Source organism: Acinonyx jubatus, chromosome D3 (assembly GCF_027475565.1).
Source record: "Acinonyx jubatus isolate Ajub_Pintada_27869175 chromosome D3, VMU_Ajub_asm_v1.0, whole genome shotgun sequence".
In the NCBI taxonomy this organism is placed as follows: Eukaryota; Metazoa; Chordata; class Mammalia; order Carnivora; family Felidae; genus Acinonyx; species Acinonyx jubatus.
In genome coordinates this window covers 8,173,907-8,193,750 of record NC_069392.1, presented here as the reverse complement: position 1 = coordinate 8,193,750, position 19,844 = coordinate 8,173,907, and the positions used below count along the sequence as shown (strand labels likewise).

The following is a 19,844-nucleotide window of genomic DNA, read 5'->3' as shown; positions in this document are numbered from 1 at the left end:
GGTTGAGCGGCTGACTTCAGCTCAGGTCATGATTTCACAGCTCGTGAGTTCGAGCTCTGCATCGGGCTCTGTGCTGACAGCTCAGAGCCTGGAGCCTGCTTCAGATTCTGTGTCTCCCTCTCTCCACCCGCCCCCCCCCTTGCTCATGCACTCTCTGTCTCTCTCTCTCAAAAATGAATAAACATTTAAAAAATTTAAAAAAAGCAAGTTGCAGAATGGTGAATATAACCCCCTTTGTACACAGTTTTAAAAGGCTGTAAATACACATATGCGCTTGTGTGCACAATGAAAATGTCAGCAAGAATATTCCAAAAGCTAGCTTTGGAAATACCTCAAACAAGGGAGAAGACTGAAGTAGGTGAGGGATTTTTGTTTTTTTAAACAAATATTGCTTGATATCATTTGACTTCTGTTACATTGAGCTATATATTCATTTTTAACAGTTTTATTGGGGCGTAATTCACATACCACACAAATTCACCAATTAAAAGTGGTTTTTAGTGTAGTCACACAATGTTTCTTAATATATCCACAGAGCCGTACAATCATCAGTGTGCAAAGATGTACACATCCGAAACTCATATAATGTTATATACCAAATTTACCTCAATAAAAAAATGTTGTTGGGAAGATGCTCCAAAAGTGAACTTACTAGTGGCAAGAGAATGTGTGAGACACAATCAGAGAAAGTTTCACATTTATTTAAGAGAGATAGAAAAAGTGCAAGTGGGGGAAGAGCAGACAGAGAGGCAGAGAGAGAATCCCAAGCAAGCTCCTTGCTGTCAGCCCCAAGCCCAACAGGGGGCTCGAACTCACGAAGCTATGGCATCATGACCTGAACTGAAATCAAGAAACGGATGCTTAAACAACTAAGCCACCAAGGAGCCCCACAATCTGAGAGAGTTTAAATAGTAATGGAATGGTATGCATAAACAAGGAGAAAAAGATATGAGAACCAACAAAGTTGGAGAGGGTCAGGGACAGAAAAAAGGTACGATGTTAAAATGAGTTTGAACCAGAAACATACTAGATCTGCCTTTATTAAATAAACACATCTGTATTTTGTAACAAAAAGATCAAGGTAAGATATTTGGGCATGATAAGAAAAAGAAAATAAAGAAACTTAATTTGATGGTACTGCAAATATTTGGGTAAACCAGATTCTATATAAATCTGCAGGTAGCTGGATATAAATTCCATCTATGGAAGACACAGATAAAAAGCGTTTAGGGAAATATATTCACTTTGTAGTTGCTAGAAATTTCTCCTGTCTTAGGAGGGCTGACAGTGAGATACTAAGCAATGAATACTTACTGAACATCAATAATGTTCTGATTTGCTTAAGAGTATCTGAGAATATAAGGGGAGCTGGATAGAGAGAAAAGGGCTCCCAAGACATACTGACAGACTTAATAACCACAAACCATGCAGGAATATTCTTTTTGGCTCAAAGTTTTGTATGTTTTTAGACAAAGGATGAGAAAACATATATTTGAAAGATATTTTATGAAAACATTCAGCAAAACTCACATTTAATCTCTGTAATATTTAAAATAAAATTACCTTTTCTCTGAGACTTTTCCATCACTAAAATCTTCTTTGAGCACTACAGGTCTTGGGAGTATTTTGTAGGTATCATCATATTTTCCTTTTTCATATCTTTAAAAAGCACAGTTCAGAAGTTTTGTGCAGTTGGAGGAGTTTCTGGCAGCAGTAAGAGAAAACTTTATTGCTTATCCTATAAAATCTATTAGTTTGGGTACTATTAACTCTTATTTACTTAATTAGGGCAGTGCAGTGACTGTAGCAATTACTTTGGTTCAACATCAATAAAATAATGGAAATGTATACAGGATAGCCACACCCATGGAAAAAATGTTTTTACTAAGGAATAAATGTCAGATTAAAGATAAAAGTCACCAGTTTTTGAATTAGGAAACTGCAAAGCAAGGCTGGGGCAATAATTTATGACAATTAAAAATTTAAGATCAGTCTGTTATCTGATGGACGGATCATCTTTAAGAGTATCTTAAGTAGTAAGTTTTAAAAATCTGTTGACTGTTCAAAATCACTCACCCTGTGGCTAACAGATGACATAACTGATTGGATACCAAATCAAGCAACAAGGAATCCTTGAGAACAAGTTATCCTTTGAAGTATTATAAAATGGTTTTTCTATGTCTACGTGTGTGTGTGTGTGTGTGTGTGTGTGTGTGTGTGTGCATGTTAACACATTTTACTGGGCATTCATGTACTGCGTATGCTGGAGACTGTTGCCAACAACATAATCATCTCTATAAATGTTCTGATTGACTATAACATCTTAGGAAACCATATGAAAATAGAAAATGTTACTATCTCTGGTAATATGCCATGTAGGACAATGATAAGACTATAATTCTTAGTTATTCATTTGCTTAAAGGTAAAATTGCTTTATCAAACAGGTTACCTAAGTCTTGTCCTGTGACTGTGACAACAAATTAAAAATGGAACTGCTTGAACCTCCAAAATATGCATAATGGTAACTGAAAGAATGTTACTTTAATGACAGTTAAAACCATCCATCTCCGTGGGCTAAATGTAGATACAACTGGAAGCTAGCCTTGGCTTTCGGGCTTGAGGTTAGACTAGTAGGACTTGTATTGTCATCTGGACAGGTGGCAATAACCTTAGCTGTGGACGTCAGAGCCTCCCCAGTCTTCTTTTAGATCTTACATCAAGTTACAATGAACCCTGGCTTTGAAACAAATTTTGAATGCCAGAAAGCAAAGGCGAAGGGTTAACTGCTTGATATTTTTTATTTCTTAGATGCTAAAATATTTTAAAAAGCAAGGCAGCTCAATTTAGATTACAAAAAGGCGCTCTGATGAAAAGCAAATGTGTTCCTGAATGTATTTTGAAATAGATGGTTAGAAAGCTAGCATAGAGTTTGTGGTCTAAATATATCATTCTTTTAGAGGCAGAACATATTGCTGGGGGAAAAATCCTCTATCATAGGGCTTATGGCATATAGTAACTAAAATGTTTTTCCATCCTTTGAATTTTCAATGCTGGGAAATATTATTCAGTAGACCCAGAGAGAAGTCCTAAATTGGAAAAGCAGCTGCATCCAAGGTCATCTCTCTTGTTTCCAAATATATCTTGAAACAAATGCAAGAAGGGCACTTTGCTGAGTGTTATCTGGACATATATAGTTTCAATCAAATTCTTCAAGAAGTGTCAGAATAAAAGTTGAACATTTGTTTGACACTGCAAAGTCACTAGCAAGTGGGTCTCTTTGAGCATGGAGGCTCTGCTTGGTGACTTGGCAATTACTACAACAAAAAATGAGTTCTTTTTCCTACTCTCAAGAAAAAGAAATCAAGTGCAGTTAAACACCAGCTCTGAAATCTTTTCTCACATTTTTTAATATATAGAAAATCATATAAACTTATAAAAATGTCTCTCAACAGAAGTGTAACTTTTACATATACTGCTTCTAAGCTCAGTTCCCTGGAATTATCAAATCTGTTTCACACATCTGAAAATGTTACATGGAACAAAAAAGTGATGATAGAAATGACATAGAGTTGTAACCTGAATCAAAGAATAACATGCTGAATCTTTGAGTTAGTGTAAAAAATATCTCCCTAAATGCAAAGCAATAAATAACTGGCTTATTGCCTCTCCTTTGTCATAAAAAAAAAAAAAATCATGTTACCCATGATAACAGCCTCCCATGGCAGTGACTGTTTGCTACTCTCTACGATGTAGTAAGTCTCTCATTTCATCGAGGGTCTAAGGGAAGCAGGGATATTAACAACTCCCGATTAGCATACACCAATGGACAGAACTTGGAATTGCACGAACTCAAAACCTTCAGCAGTTTGGTTTCCAACTGCTTCTCCACCTCCAACTTGTTCCTGGTTCCCTCCAGCCTTGTCTGGCTAGTACTTCAGGGCATTCCTTTCTCAGGGCTTCCTCTTCCCCACAAGCTCTTGCTTCCTCCCAGAGTCACATTCTGCCCTTGTGGCCAGAAGAGTTAACTTGTATCTGCATGTCCCTCTCCAGCCTGCCCAAATTGTTCCAGCCCAAAGTGTTTTTTCCTTTGAACGCCCTAGGTCTGTTAACTCTTGATCCCCTTCCAAAAAGCTGAATCAAAACTTTGAGACCCTAAACCCTGAGAAGAGTGTAAGGAAGTCTAATAGCTCTGATTTTCCTAATGAAAATTTCTTTGATCTCTGAAATATCAAACACTTTCAGAAAGTTCAGAGTGTATCAGTTTGCCCACTGGATAATCCAGTGCTGTAAACTACTTCAACCATTGGTTACGTTTTTCCATTTTCCATCTTGGTAACTAGACTTCAAGTTCCCTGGAAGGGGAGGACACGCCTTTTCTCGCTTCATATGCTTGATACAAAGCTGGATGCAGCAAAGGGCCAATGAGCACCTGCTGGTTTCATCCCTGCTGCCCTCTCATGCTCTCCCATTCACCTGTCCAAATCCTTATCTTTCCAGGCCCTGATCATTCCTCCCTCCTTGATCAGACCTCCTTGATCAGACCTCCTTGATTCCTCTTTGATTTCTCTAGATCTCCATTTTGTTTGAACTTCGATAGCAACACAGAATTCAGCACTTGGTTATTAGGTTTTAGTATGTTTGCTGCTGTCTAACGTATTGTAGTCCTTTAAAAAAAATTAATGTATCGTAGTCCTGTTAATGACAGGGCCATGTCTGACACATTTATTGTACCTTTTCACAGAGTTTAGCTGAGTGCCCAGCACACAAATTACAGAGCACAAGGGCTTGGCACGTGACAGGAGCTCCTTTCTCTCCCTAATGGGTAACTTTACCAGCCATACTAGACTTCTTGTCACTTCCTGAGCATGCCATTTTCTTAAATGCCTTTACATCTTCCTCCTTTCCCATGGCTATCAAAATCTTAACTCCTCCTTACAAACCCAGCACAAGTCCTACCTCAGTCCCCCATGTCAGAATTAATCGCTTCTTCCTCTGAGCTCCTTGATTTTGTTACATATAAAAGAACTTTTTAATTTTTGCTACAAAGTATTAGAATCTTCTAGACTGTGAGCTCTCTGAAAGCCAAAACCAGATCATGTTCACTTTATATTTTAGTACTCAGCACGTCAGGCACCCAGAAGACAATAAATATTTGTATATAAAAAAATGAATGAATGAATTTACAATTTCATTCTCCAATTAAGAAAGTAATATCTTGCTAATTTCTTTGATTTAGCTTTGGCATTTTCATAGAGGGAGACAAGAAATGTCTGTAAAACTATTCAGTGGATTTTGGATTTGACCAAATTAAATAAATTCTGTGGTTTTGTTTAATATTGTATTGTATTTCAACTCTTAAGTTGTGTTGCAGCATTGTTCATAAAGTAAGAAACTGGAGTCTATCTATATGTCCAGCAACAAGAGATATATATGATTTTAACACTTTCACAGAGAAAGAGAAAGATTTAAATTATAACCTATACAGCTTCCATTTATTCTATGTCTAAATTTCTTTTTGCATTTACTTGACATTCATTTAGCGGAATTTCCACATCTGGTTGGTAGAGTTTATTTTTAAACATTTACTAAAGTTTTTTTTTTTCCTTTAGGCACATAGTAAGTGAACACATTTTTTAAAATTATAATTTCACATGTATTATAGTTCATTAAATGGACATCAACCTGTCTGCATATACACAGCCAGTATATCCATGGGTCACACTGTAGTACCTACACCGCAATAGTGAAGAGCACAGGTTTTGGGCCCTGGCTCTGCCACAGGTATTAGTGGTGTGATATACTGTGGAAGTTTCTCTGTACCTCAGTTTCCTCATCTATTGAATGGGGGTGATAATACTTACCTCCTAGGGTTGCTGTGAGAGTTACATTCGTTCATACACATAAAGCATTTAGACAGTATCTGGTATATACTGAGGGTCCAAGAATGTGTTAGCTGCTATCATCATCATCATCATCATCATCATCATCATGATTATGATTCCAAAGCTTCAGGGAGTTAATTTGTTCAATCTTGCTTTGCCTAACTGCTGTTTTTTAAAAAAACTTCCTTCCCAATCTGAGTTTGCTTCATTTTTAGAACCAAGAGACTAATCAGGCGGTGCTCTTTAACAATGAAACAGGCTCCCTCGTGAGGAGTGAGCCGCATTGCGGTTACTCTACTGTGGCTGGAAAGTGGTCTGCTGCAATAGCTGCAGTACTGAGAGAGAGCTCTCGAAGGTCCCGGTTTAATAAATGATTGCACGACTCATTCTGAGGTTCTTTTCAAGCTCCAAAGTTCTATGGCTGTGTGCCACATGCAGGGTCAAGCGGCAGCCGTGCAGGGTCAAGCGGCAGCCCTGCAGGGAACCTGCTGTTACACTCTGAACCGAGGTGGAAACTACTACTTTCACTGAAAAGCAGAAATCTTTAATCTCCTCCTGAATTCTGAATAGTGAATTTCCATAGCAGTAAACCAAGTTTGGTGACTCAAGTCGCTCAGCAATTCTAGAGAGGAAATTGTGAAATTATCCGTGTTTGCCGAGAAAGTACTTCCAGTTTTTGCCAAAAGAGGGAGCATAGGAGCAGAAAGCACGTTTGTCCAAGTCTTTCACAAAACACTTGTTTGGATTCTGTGTTTTAGGTTTTTATTTCTTTTGCAAGGATGGGATGGGACTAAATGATTGTTATAGCCAACTTTCTCTTCTTAATATTGTCTCAAGATGGGACAGTCAAAGATTGAAAATACACAGATAACTTTGAAAGATCCCTCTCTATCCCTCCCAGACAAAGTGTTCACCTCATGCCTGGCTGCCATATACTAAACAGCTCTAATTAAGCTGCTCTCATTAAAAGGAAAGGGAGGAGGAGCGAAGCCAGTGACTCCTCCTGGCTGGAGAAACAATTACAAATTTAATCAAAGTGCCTTTAAAAAAAATCTCCTGGCTGCCACAGATTGTTTAAGAAAGAAGGATTCGTTGTATACATAATCTAGATCTTACCTTCACTACGACAATGGATAAGTTATTGAAATAACCAAGTTTAATGAAAGTTAATCATCAGGCTGCTTACTTACCCACTCCCTAGGGCTAAACACTCCTTTGTGCCAAACAAGGGGAATGATGTAAGCGCCTAGAACCATTTGTAGAAACAAGTCTTTGATTCATGCTCATTAGTCACTAATTTAGGGAAAATGCCTGCATATGACACAGAGGTTTCTAGAAGACACACATCTCCATACGAAGTCATTTTCAACCCAAACTTGATTTTGCCTTTGTAAAGGCAGCTTTGGCAAGTTATCCATTACTGCGTATTTTCAGATTCAATTCAGGAGAATTCAGCAAATTTATACATTTTTAGTTGGAGCAACATATTTGGGCTTTTATTTTACTCCAATTACCAAAAGTGCTCTGCATCATGTTAGCCTAAAACCTTAAGGAATAATCATACTTGGAAAATGACCAGAGCTTAAAATCTTCCAGAAAATTTATATATGTTATATAAACTAATAAGGCAGAATAATACATTTGGATTTGATAGTTTAATGAAATGGCTTCTTTTATTATTGCTGCCCATGGAAATAAATAAAGCAAAATGATAGAAAGTATTAATCTAAAGAGGAAAGTGAAGCATTTTGTAATTTCTTAAGATCCGGTTTGAGTTCCACAAGCCTTTGAACAATGCTCTCAGACCATTCTGTTACACTCCCTGGACCTGAAAAAGACATGATCTTGTATTCAGTTAATAGACTTATAACAGAAAAGACATTATCCTATTATAAGATGGTTCTTAAAGGACAACCTTTAAAGTTGGATTATTTCCTGAACTAATACAGAAAGCAAGATAAGCGGTGGCCTTTTGGAATTTACAGTTTAGCGAGTCAGTTTCACGCAGCAGCTGGCAGCACCGAGTCTTAGGAGGAGCAAATCCATGAACGCAAAAGCAGATTTCACAGGCTACATTTTTCTCCTTTATTTGGGCCATCATGTGGAAGACAGATTATTTTCCAAAACGATTAAGTACTCTCATCAATTAGCCAGCTAGAGTATTAGTCCTGAAGGAAAAACATAATAAGCCCTTCTGGAAGTGCCAGCTGTCAAAAACTGTCAGAGGTAGTCAAAGCTTTTTAATGTTCCAATCAAATCACAAAATGAGTGGAAAGTCACTGTAGAAAACCCATTAAGATGCATTACTAAATGTCCAATGTTACATAAAAACTATAAATAACTTTGTACTTTTAGGGTGTTTTTTTTTTTTCAATTTGCTTTTCTTGAAGTAATAATGATGCTCTGCCTCAGTTAATAAAGTGATTTTGGAGCTGCCTTAGTGTTTAATCCACACACTCTTTCTGTGTGGAATAAGATGGCAAGCAATAATCAAATCAGAATTATAAGCATTCCGGGGCGCCTGGGTGGCTCAGTTGGTTAGGCAGCCGACTTCGGCTCAGGTCATGATCTCACGGTCCGTGAGTTCGAGCCCCGCGTCGGGCTCTGTGCTGACAGCTCAGAGCCTGGAGCCTGTTTCAGATTCTGTGTCTCCCTCTCTCTGACCCTCCCCTGTTCATGCTCTGTCTCTTTCTGTCTCAAAAATAAATAAACGTTAAAAAAAAAAAAAGAATTACAAGCATTCCTTGGAGTATCTGTCATTAACAATTTTAAAAATTAAGGGAAGAGCACCAAAGACAGTAAAGGCTAAAAAAATTAATCACCAAGCTTAATAATCTTACAAGCTGACTTTCATTAGGGGAATAAAATGCTGTTTCTGTGAAGGACATCTAGTCTTTTTCAAATATTTGCAAAGGAATACATACTCTGGCTAAAGGAACATCACTTGCTACAGGCTTCAAAATAACAAGCCAGTAGCCAATACTGAACAAAGACGTCTACCTCAATGTTCAGAAACTGACTGAATTAAGAAAGGTTTGCTTCCACACTGAAACACAGCCTTTCCTCTTTTAGTATCTGGTGGATCAAGTTGTTGATCCAAAGGCACAAATGGTAGCTGGTATTCTGGTAGCTGATACTTGCCCAAATGAGGCTAAAGTAACCTGAGTACTATATTCAAACCACATAAAACATTAAAATGCTTCTTTTTTTTTTTCTTGAAATTTGTTAAAAGAAGTTTGTTTCCACACTTTCTTGGTAAGTTCTTCCTTGCTCTGAGGGATCCCATCTCTTCTTGCCATAGCTGCTAGAGTTACCAATAATCTCTGTGCTGGTATGTTTCTCTGATAACCAGGAGCTTTCAAACAAAAAAGTAAAAGTAGGAACACACTTGGAAACAAAGAGATCCAAAGCCATAATCAAGTCTGTATGTTCCACACAGGGTAGAAACAATTTTTTAAAAATTAAAAAAAAATCATTTAATGTTTATTCATTTTTGAGAGGGAGAGAGAGTGAGCGTGTGCAAGCAGGGGAGGGGCAGAGACAGAGGGGGACAGAGGATCCCAACAGGTTCTATACTGACAGCAGAGAGCCCAACGTGGGACTTGAACTCACGAATCATGAGATCATGACCTGAGCTGAAATCAGAGTCAGACTCTTAACCAACTGAGCCACCGAGGTGCCCTGAAACAACTTTCTTCATTGAAATGTTCTTCACCTCTCATCGCCACCCCTAGGATAGCTACAAAGAACTAACCCAAGATGCACATGCTAATAATATGAAATCTGTTTTCAAATCTAAAGGGAAGACATTTAAAAAAGTATAATGAAGCTGAAGTGAAGTTAAGGGTAGTATGTGAATTTAATAATTTTCTTTAAGGGAAAATCAAAGAAACCTTCAAGTACCCTGTCCAAATGAAGCAGAAATTAGAAGCACTTTGGACTCTTGAATTTCACTTGGAATCCTATGCTAACTTTTTAGCACATGATAATATCTATATTCCATGACTATTTTTCATACTGTTAGATTTTGGGTAAAAATAACAACTAATCCTTAAATTTAATACAATACTATAAAATGAGGGGCACCTGGGTGACTCAGTTGGTTAAGCATCAGACTCCTGATTTCAGCGCAGGTCATGATCTCACTCACAGTTTGTGATTTCGAGCCCCGCACTGGGATCTGTGCTAACAGTGTGGAGCCTGCTTAGGGTTCTCTCTCCCTCTCTCTCTACCCCTCCCCTGTTCACACTCTCTTTCTCTCTCAAAAACAGAAATAAATAAATAAACAAACAATACTATAAAATGAATACTTAAAAAATAATTTTGATGCAACTATATAATTCAAAAACAAATAGCCATGACATGTGCACCAAGTTTTATTTGCTTTTAAATCATACAGTCAGAACAAGTATGTTATTCAAAATAGTAAATTTTCTTGAATTTTACAGAAGAAAGAGAAACTGAAGTGAAACTGTAGGAATTGCTGAACTTCAGATAAATGTTTCTTCAAAACAAGAGATATTAGTTCCTAAAAGATTCCTCTAAAGTTAAAAAAAGATTAAGAAGAACTTTAAGCCATTGGGTTATTACATTTTTTAAAAACTACATGCTTCTTAATGGACATATGTTTACATTTACAGAGAGTAAACTTAGTCTCCTGTCTCATAAAACTCACACGACACGACTGATATCTAAACTAAGCAAAACAATAAAAGCGGTTTTTATTTTTAAAAAACTTTAAAACCTAAATCTATCTTAATCTTATCTTCCAAGAAAACTTAATAGGGAATGGCTAATCTGAAAGCAAAATGTTGTACAAATCATTTTCAAGAAGAGAAATACATTATGGGATTATGCTTACATCTAGTAGCATCAACTAAAACCCTAAACGATGGCACATGAATTCAGAGTATCAGCCGGTCCTCTCCTCCCTCCTGAATTACCTGACCAATGGAAGTTTGGCTTTGCTGTTTCAGAAAGCACTGTTTCTTACACTCCATCAATTGTTCAAAATCACGCCACATTTTCGCTTGTTTCATATTTGGACCATGACTTTCTCGTACAGCTTTTTGTTTTTCTCGGAGTTTCTATTATAAAAAAAATCAGGAATAATTAGATCTCAGTTACAGGGATTTACTTCTGTTGCTATAATCAGAAGAATATGGTATGCTTTGAACATTTGATGAGTAGCAGTTAACTAAACCAGGTTCTCCTGAGATGAATGAAAACTAAAATGATAAAAGTTAATTAAATTTATGATAGACGTAGGACAGCTTGAAGATAAAAAGAATAGAAAAATATAAAGGGAGGTGGGGGGCACCTGGGTAGCTCAGTTGGTTAAGTGACCAACTTTGGCTCAGGTCACGATCTCATGATTCGTGGGTTTGAGCCCCGCATCAGGCTCTGTGTTGACAGCTTGGAGCCTGGAGCCTGATGCGGATTCTGTGTCTCCCTCTCTCTCTCTCTGCCCCTCGCTGGCTTGTGCCCTCTCTTTCAAAAATAAATAAATAAACATTAAAAAAACCTCAAAATAGAACAACCATATCATCCAATCATTCCCCTAAAAAAAAATAAAATAAAGAAAAGAAAGAAAAAGAAAGGGCGGGGGTGGGGTGGGGTGGGGAATAAAGGGAATCAGGAAAGTAGAAAGTGGTTCAGTATCATGGTGTAGAAAAAAGAGTGTAGATTTTGAAAGTCGGAAGACTTTGGTATATAACTTGGCTTGGTCACTAGCTCTAAGTAAGACAACTTCTCTGGACCTCAGTTTTCTCAATTGTAATTAAAGCTAATAATAGGGGATAATTATAAAATCAACTGCCTTATAAGATTATCTTTTCACAAGATACAATAGATCTGGAAATACTTTATAAACTATCATGTGTTATATGTTATTATTATTAAGTATTATATCCTTTCCTGAATCTGTGTATGCTCTGTGTATACCCAAATAAATAAAATTGTACGTATATATTTCTCAGGGAGAAAGTTTCATGATTTTTTAAAAAGTACACTATTAAATAGGCCCAAACCCCTATCAGAATTATTTTTGTTACCAATAGCCTATATGATTCCATCTGTCAAAACTATTCTACTCACAGACTCTAACATTATAAACAAGAATAAGAAAAGCTTTCAATAAACTGTAAAAATATACTTTGGCAAATTCAGAAAGGGTGACTGAAAGGAGGCTTAGCAGGAAATGAGAGGAAGGAAGGAAGAGGGGAAGGATGGAAGGCAGGTAAGCAGAGGAAAACAGAGAAGATGAGAGCGCACACATTAGGAAACACAGTGTACACAGTGACACTGATTATGAGAAATCACTAAGGACAGAAAAATAAGCAAAGATGCAGAAATAGGTAACAGAATGGTTCCCATTCTTTCTGCCCTTGGTATATAGTTGATCTAATAGTTGATGTAAGGACACAAATGAGAAGGCTGGTCATTGGTACTTGCCCAAATAAGAGGGTAAACTAAGCTAAGACTAGATTCAAAACACTTTACTAAAGACTGCCCTCCACAGCTGTTGCTAATGAAAGCAAAATTGACAGCAAATAGCAACAGGAAACAAAGCAGAATTAAGAAAATATAATTTAAATTTTTTTTAATGTTTATTTATTTTTGAGACAGAGAGAGACAGAGCATGAACGGGGGAGGGGCAGAGAGAGAGGGAGACACAGAATCGGAAGCAGGCTCCAGGCTCTGAGCCATCAGCCCAGAGCCTGATGCGGGGCTCGAACTCACGGACCGCGAGATTGTGACCTGAGCCGAAGTCGGACGCTTAACCGACTGAGCCACCCAGGCGCCCCTAAGAAAATATAATTTAAATATAACCAGCAAATGTTTGACACAATATCTGGCATGCAAATACATCTATTTAAGTCTATGTTACAAAAAAAAGGGGGGGGGCAACCCAAGAAACAGACCCTTCACTATAGAGAACAAACTGATGGTTCCCAGAAGGGAGGTGGGTGGGGGAGGATGGGTTAAATAGTTGATGTGATGGGGAATAAAGGTGCACTTATTGTGATGATCACTGGTGTAATATGAAAGTGCTGAGTCACTATACTGTACACCTGAAATATTACACTGTATGTTAACTGGAATTTAAACAAAAGCTTAAAAAAAACCCAAATATTTTTATCCTCGTGAACTAAAACAAAAGTAGTAAGTCAGATCTAGAAGTTCTTAGAATAACTTTTAAGATTAAGGTACTACTTAACTATACATTTTCCTATATTATTGAAATAGTTTCCTTGTCAAAAATCCTAACAACCTATAAAAGTTATTTAAAGAACCAAAGACAGGATGTGGGCATGGTCTATGTCAGAAATATTAAACTTAATGTACTTCATAACCATGTGTGTTTGAAACCTTTAATTTTATGAATACAACTGCCTTAGTATGTAATTTATTTTTAATGTTACTGCCACTTAATCCAAATTTATTTTGTTGATAGTTGTAATGCACAAAGAATACTTGTCACAAATTTGATTGTTCTTTAAAGGGGAGGTGGTATAGTGGGTAGAGGGGAGTTATAACTTTCAGTACAGTATTCCACAGTACTTGGTAAGGCAAATTCTAGCATATGATCATGTGAATTTTAGCACTATGATAGATTGGTTAATTCCAGAAAGTCAGTTGGACTAAGGTGGTGAGTGGATGTTCAGTCTATGCTGGTTTGGAAGGCTTGGGCTATCATCACATTGAAAGGCTAGGTTTATTCAGTATTTGCCTTAAAATTTAGATCTACTCTAGGAATGAGAGGATTGAAGAACTTTGTTTCTTAAATGATACATCCTGACAACTGGGGAATGAGCTAAACAATGGCTCCTTTTGCTGAAATAGACTTATCAGACTGTTACTATCACTTTTCGTAAAGATCCTGCAGTAACACACTACACTGGAAAGGGAAAGAATAATCTTTATTCTGATTTAGCAGTTACATTTGGGTCTTTGAAAGGATTCAGATTTGATAAAAATTTCTGTACACAAAGCATCCATCCACATACTTTTCAAAACAAAAGAAATAGAGGAATGCTTTCATATGAAAAAATATATTACCTAACATATAGAATGTTTGGGTGAAAGCTAGTTATTGACAGTCATACTAAATCCTAAAACCCCAAAATCTCTAGTGAATGTTTACAACTTGATTCAAATATATGCTTTCAAATATGAAATTATTTCTTTTTTCCTTTTTGAGTATGGCATGTCAACCCATAAATGGAAAGAGATGTGTAGAACTCACAATTTCTCTGAGGGATTGGGGGTATCAACTTAAGGTTTCCTTTCTTTTTAAATTTACATTAATATGATGGGCATTTATTTACAAATAATACAGAAAGAACAGATGAACACTTTTTTAGAGAAACAGAAACACTTTTTAGAGAAATTCCAGGTTTGGAATAGGAAAAGTATAGGGTAAGCCCGGAACATTTTGTCATACCAGAAAATAAGCCATCAAAATCTAGCAGGATTGTTTCCAAAGCATTCAGGAGCTGACTTCAAGAGGCTTCTACTGGCTTAAAATGGGGCAATTCAAGAACTGACAGGAATAATAATTATAATAGATTGAAATATCTCCAATAAGTTAAATCCAGGAGTCATAAAGATACTTGTCAAGGATGATTAAAAAAAAAAAAAAAACAACTCATCATTTTGAAAACCAATAAACAAGCAAATCAGCAGTTATTCTGCCTTTCTTATTTGAGCTGTATCTTAGGGTAACTAAAGAGTTGATAAGGAGTTACTCTTTACAGAATTATTCCAGCCAATAAATGAAGAAGGAACAACATAATTAGAATGCCATCATTTTGCAACCTCTAATTAATTAATGGGTCTAGGAAGTGACTTCATTGGCTGCCTACATTATACAGAGCCTCCTCAAAGAATACATACTACTACCTATGAAGTATACTTCCCAAATATTGAATTATATTTAATCAAGCCTCTATATCTAACTACCAATTCAAAGGACATACTGGGGACAGAAGAACATGCTAGTTGACACCATAGGGATGTCATCAGCAAAGTTCAGGATGTTGGAAACCCATCAGGACAAGTAACTAGACTTTATTTTTCTTTTAATTTTCCAACAAATAAATTGTAAAGAAAGATGAAAGAGTAACCCAGAGGAAGATACTTAAGAGCTATATCAACTAATAGCACTGTATGAATTCTTATTAGGATCCTGTTTCAAACAAATAAACAGTAAGAAATGATGAGACAACTGGTGAAGCTTGAACATTGACTGAGTATTTGGTATTATGCAATTATTGTTAAATTATTTTGGGCATGATAATGGTATTGTGGTTACGTTCAAAAAAGGCCTTTACAATACAAACTGAAATATGATCAAAAAAATATAATAGGATCTCTGAGATTTGCCTAAAAATGATTTGGGGTGGGAAATAGGTGGGACTATAGATAAAACAAAATGTGTCATTAAGTCTAATTATTGAGGTTGGATGATGGTTTCACATGAATTCATTACATTATTTCCTCTACTTTTTATATAGGCTTGAAATTTTCCATAATCATTTTTCTAAGCTTTTTAGTTTTTAAAAAATTCTTTTTTTTTTTTCAACGTTTATTTATTTTTCGGACAGAGAGAGACAGAGCATGAACGGGGGAGGGGCAGAGAGAGAGGGAGACACAGAATCGGAAACAGGCTCCAGGCTCTGAGCCATCAGCCCAGAGCCTGACGCGGGGCTGGAACTCCCGGACCGCGAGATCGTGACCTGGCTGAAGTCGGACGCTTAACCGACTGCGCCACCCAGGCGCCCCTAAAAAAATCTTTTAAAAACACTTTTACAAAGACTATTTAGGAATTATGCCATTGTTTTCCATACCATTTTTACCCTGAAATTTAGAATATTACTTACAGGTTTATGGGAACTGATTCAGCATTTATGTAAAAGCATAGATACATGTATGTTTTTAATAATAATTCAAACCAGAATATGTAAATAAGGATGAATAATTTTATCATTACCAATATATTGAGTCAGACCAAAAGCTTAATTATACAATGCATTAAGACTGAAACAAAGCCATATTTTTCATTTGTACTTTCCAAATGGGCAAGCATGTATATGTATACACACATACATACACACACACACACACACACACACACACCCATATATACATGTGTATATATATATATATACACACACACATATAGATGTGTGTACACACACACACACATGCACACACATATAGATGTAGTCATTTTTAGGTTGCTGACTCAAGAATATTTGAACAGTAAAATTAGATGCCAATATATAGTCAGTATTTTAAAAGAAAAACTGCAGCAGAGCCCAATGTGGGGCTTGAACCCATGAACCATGAGATCATGATCTGAGCCGAAATCAAGAGTCAGATGCTCAACTGACTGAGCCACCCTGGTACCCCAATCTACATATTTCAGTTTAAACATGAGGAAATGAATTCCAAAGTGGTTAAGGAGCTTTTCCAGAACCACAAACTGAGGACTGAACCCAGCCTACTTGATGACTGGTCCTGAGTTTGATAAATATAGATCTTAAAATAAAATAAAAAAAAGAATGACAGAGCTGGTATCTTTAAAATGACTGTCAAAGTGTGTTGCTTTATGAAGTCAATTAGAAAAATCAGTGAGTTAGTCACTTAAGTCCCGATGATCAAGGTCTTTACCAGCTACCACCTCTTCTACTAGGAGTGGCTCAGAGAACTAAGAAAACAAGACTCAATCCCATATTCCTCCATTCATAAGACTGGCAGGGAGGGAGCTGAATATGACAAGTAAGGGTTTTTGATTATTTATGTTAAACGTATCAATATTTGTAAAGGACATAGACCAGTGCCTGGATCATAGTAATGAGCTTTGTGCTTATTAAATAAAATAAATAAGTTTATACTTATTAAGAGATACCTGAGAATTATCTGAAAACTTGTAGTTTATTACACATGGTGCTTTTGTTTCTTAGAACCTTCTCATAAACTCTTTGTTAATTAAAACTAGATATAAAAATAAACTAGATTTTTTTCTTTCAAAAATCCATGTGCCTTCACTTTTATATACACACACAGATAAATTCCTAAGGAAGAAACTTCATCTTTGTAAGAAATTAAGAAAGATTCAATTTCCCTTTGAAAACTGTACCATAACCTTTAAAAAAGAATGACAGTGTCAAAACCATGTACTGAAAGCCTGAATTAGACACACTTAAAAAAATAACTAATACATTCTTACCTTTCCAAGGTTTTCCTGTTCAGCAATATTTTTTGTAAACTGCTCCCTGGGGAATCAACATAATGACTTAGTTTCAATTTATTTCAATTGATTTGGTCATACAACTAAATTATAAATTAACATATCTATCTAAATATATTACACAGAGGAGTCAGAATGAAACCAAATACTCTCTTTCCCCATCTTTAGTCAATTCTTCTAGTAATTAGTAATTTATGGGGAAAAAACCCATAAAACACCACATAATTAAGAGAATTAAAATGTTAAGTCCTATTTCTGTATTTAAAATAGTACTTAAGTACTATTTTACACTTAAAACAATGGCAAACCATCTTTCTAAGTCACAATTTTTAAAAGTTTTTATTTATTTAGGTAATCTTTACACAAAATGTGGGGTTCAAACTCACAACTCTGAAACAAAGAGTTGCATGCCAGCCAGGCGCCCCAGTCACACTTTTCTTTTTAAATTTTTTTTGATTTTTTTTTATTTTTGAGACAGAGAGAGACAGAACATGAATGGAGGAGGGTCAGAGAGAGGGAGACACAGGATCTGAAGCAGATACCAAGCTCCCAGCTGTCAGCACTGAGCCCAACGCGGGGCATGAACCCATGGACTGTGAGATCATGACCTGAGCCGAAGTCGGACGCTTAACTGACTGAGCCACCCAGGCGCCCCCACACTTTATTTTTGAAGAGGTTTATAGAAAGGAGAAAGGATACACATTTTAAATAAACATTAACATCTAATCCTGCAATTCTACTTCTGGGAAGTCATCCTACAAAAAGACTCTCATAACTTAAGAAAGGTAAATGTAAAGACTATTTACTTCACCATTGTTTATAACAGTAAAAATCTGCAAACAAACTAAATGTCAATAGATGGGTAAATTTTTAATAAATTTGGTATATCCATTCAAAGGAATAACACAGAGTTGTAAAAAGGAAGGAGTAGATCTATAAATACTGAAGTGGAAAGAACTCTAGATATAAAATTAAGGGAAAAACTGTATCTTAACTTTATTTTATATACATACACATAAAATTTCCCCCATGCATTTGCTAACACACACACACACACACACACACACACACACACACACACACATGCAAATACATGGGGAAAGAATATGGAGTAATTATACACCAAAATATTAACAGTAGGTATTTCTGAGGCATGGCAACATGGACAACATTCAGTTTTTGTGTACTATACTTCATAATGCTTACTTTTGTTTTTATAAGCATCTCTTTTACAAGCTAAAACAGCTCATAATTTTCAAGTAAAAATAAAAATACAATAACATTGTATTGTGTTTTTAAAAATATAAAAGATATAATTATATTTTAACACTCCATAAGACAAAAGTGATATTTAAAGTATTAAGGACAAAGATGGAAGGATGAAGACAAAGGAACCAATGACAAAGAAGATAAAAAAAGACTTCAGACCTCAAATTTAGAGGAAAAAGACTATGTTTCTGTGTAAAGTTATGCTGTAGTAAGAAGTTAAACAACACAAAACTGGGAATCCAAGAAATCATAAACCACAAAGAGAAACTCTAGCAGCTTAAGTGAAGGAAGATTTGCATTCATGTAACAAGGGAGGTAAACTTGACTAGAACAGAGAGGGTGGCTTTCACAAGTACTCAAAATCCTCAGGGCGCCTGGGTGGCTCAGTCGGTTAAGCCTCTGACTCTTATATATTTATATATTAAATAAGACCTATTATATAAAATATACTTTTATATATAATATAAAATATATAAAAATATATATTTTAAAGATTTTATTTTTAGAGAGAGAGAGAAAAAGCATGAGTGGGGGAGAGGGGCAGAGGGAGAGAGGGAGAGAGAAAGAGAAAGGGGAGAGGGAGAGAGAGAGAGAGGGAGAGTAGGCTCCATGCTCAGTGTGGAGCCTGATGCAGGGCTTGATCCCACAATGCCCCTGGGACCATGACCTGAGCTGAAATCAAGAGTCAAGACACTCAACTACAGAGCCACCCAGGTGCCTCACAGAATTTCCATTTATATTTTATCAAGAGATCAAAGGCTCATGCTCTTTTACCATATAACACTAATATGTAATTATTTTAATTTATTCAATGACTTTATTCAAGAAATAACTATGGAGCACCTGTTATGTACCAAGCATGCTCTAGGGTTTCAGGAAGAAAACAGAACAGAGTCCTTGTCCTCCAGTAACTCATGCTATATAATTTCCAAAACACTGCTGCATGCATTATATTTAACTTGATCTTCTGTGGTATAAATTGTTCTCCCTATTATATAGATGAGGAAATGATATGCCCAAGGTCACAAAACTTGGAACTAGAAAAACCAGGTTAGTAAGAAAATTTTATGAGTCCCTCTTTAGTACTTTGAAATAAAACATGCTGCCTCTTTATTTTATTAAAAAAAATTTTTAATGTTTATTATTTTTGAGAGAGACAGAGAGCAAGCAGGGGAAGGGCAGAGAAAAAGAGGGAGACACAGAATCAGAAGCAGGCTCCAGGCTCTGAGCTGTCACACAGAGCCCCACGCGGGGCTCAAATCCGTGAGCTGTGAGATCATGACCTCAGCTGAAGTCGGCCACTTAACTGACTGAGCCACCCAGGTGCCCCAACATGCTGCCTCTTTAAATAAAATTAAAATTTGCAGGCAATCTTTCAAAACCGTGCTAATTTCTCCAGGTGTCTGGGTGGTTTTAGGTGGTTAAGCTTCTGACT

The 19,844-nt window shown here is 36.4% G+C and overlaps 1 protein-coding gene across 14 annotated transcripts in view; it reads right to left on the bottom strand.

Moving 5' to 3' along the window:
* IFT81 (intraflagellar transport 81) overlaps nucleotides 1-19,844 on the bottom strand; it is a 231,797-nt gene that overhangs the window by 33,351 nt on the left and 178,602 nt on the right. For 9 of the 14 annotated variants that reach the window (XR_008291618.1, XR_008291620.1, XR_008291616.1 and 6 more), the window contains 3 exons: nucleotides 17,120-17,161; nucleotides 10,827-10,970; nucleotides 1,564-1,704 (listed from right to left, as the gene is read on the bottom strand). Coding sequence is in view for 5 of the 14 variants with exons in the window: in XM_053205931.1 (XP_053061906.1) it covers nucleotides 10,374-10,424; nucleotides 10,827-10,970; nucleotides 17,120-17,161 (237 nt within the window). In the remaining 9 variants the exon portion in view is untranslated. Of the gene's footprint in view, nucleotides 1-1,563; nucleotides 1,705-7,523; nucleotides 7,712-7,772; nucleotides 8,052-10,243; nucleotides 10,971-17,119; nucleotides 17,162-19,844 lie in introns of those variants that run through there. The other 5 variants (XM_053205932.1, XM_053205935.1, XM_053205933.1 and 2 more) reach the window with 4 other exon arrangements.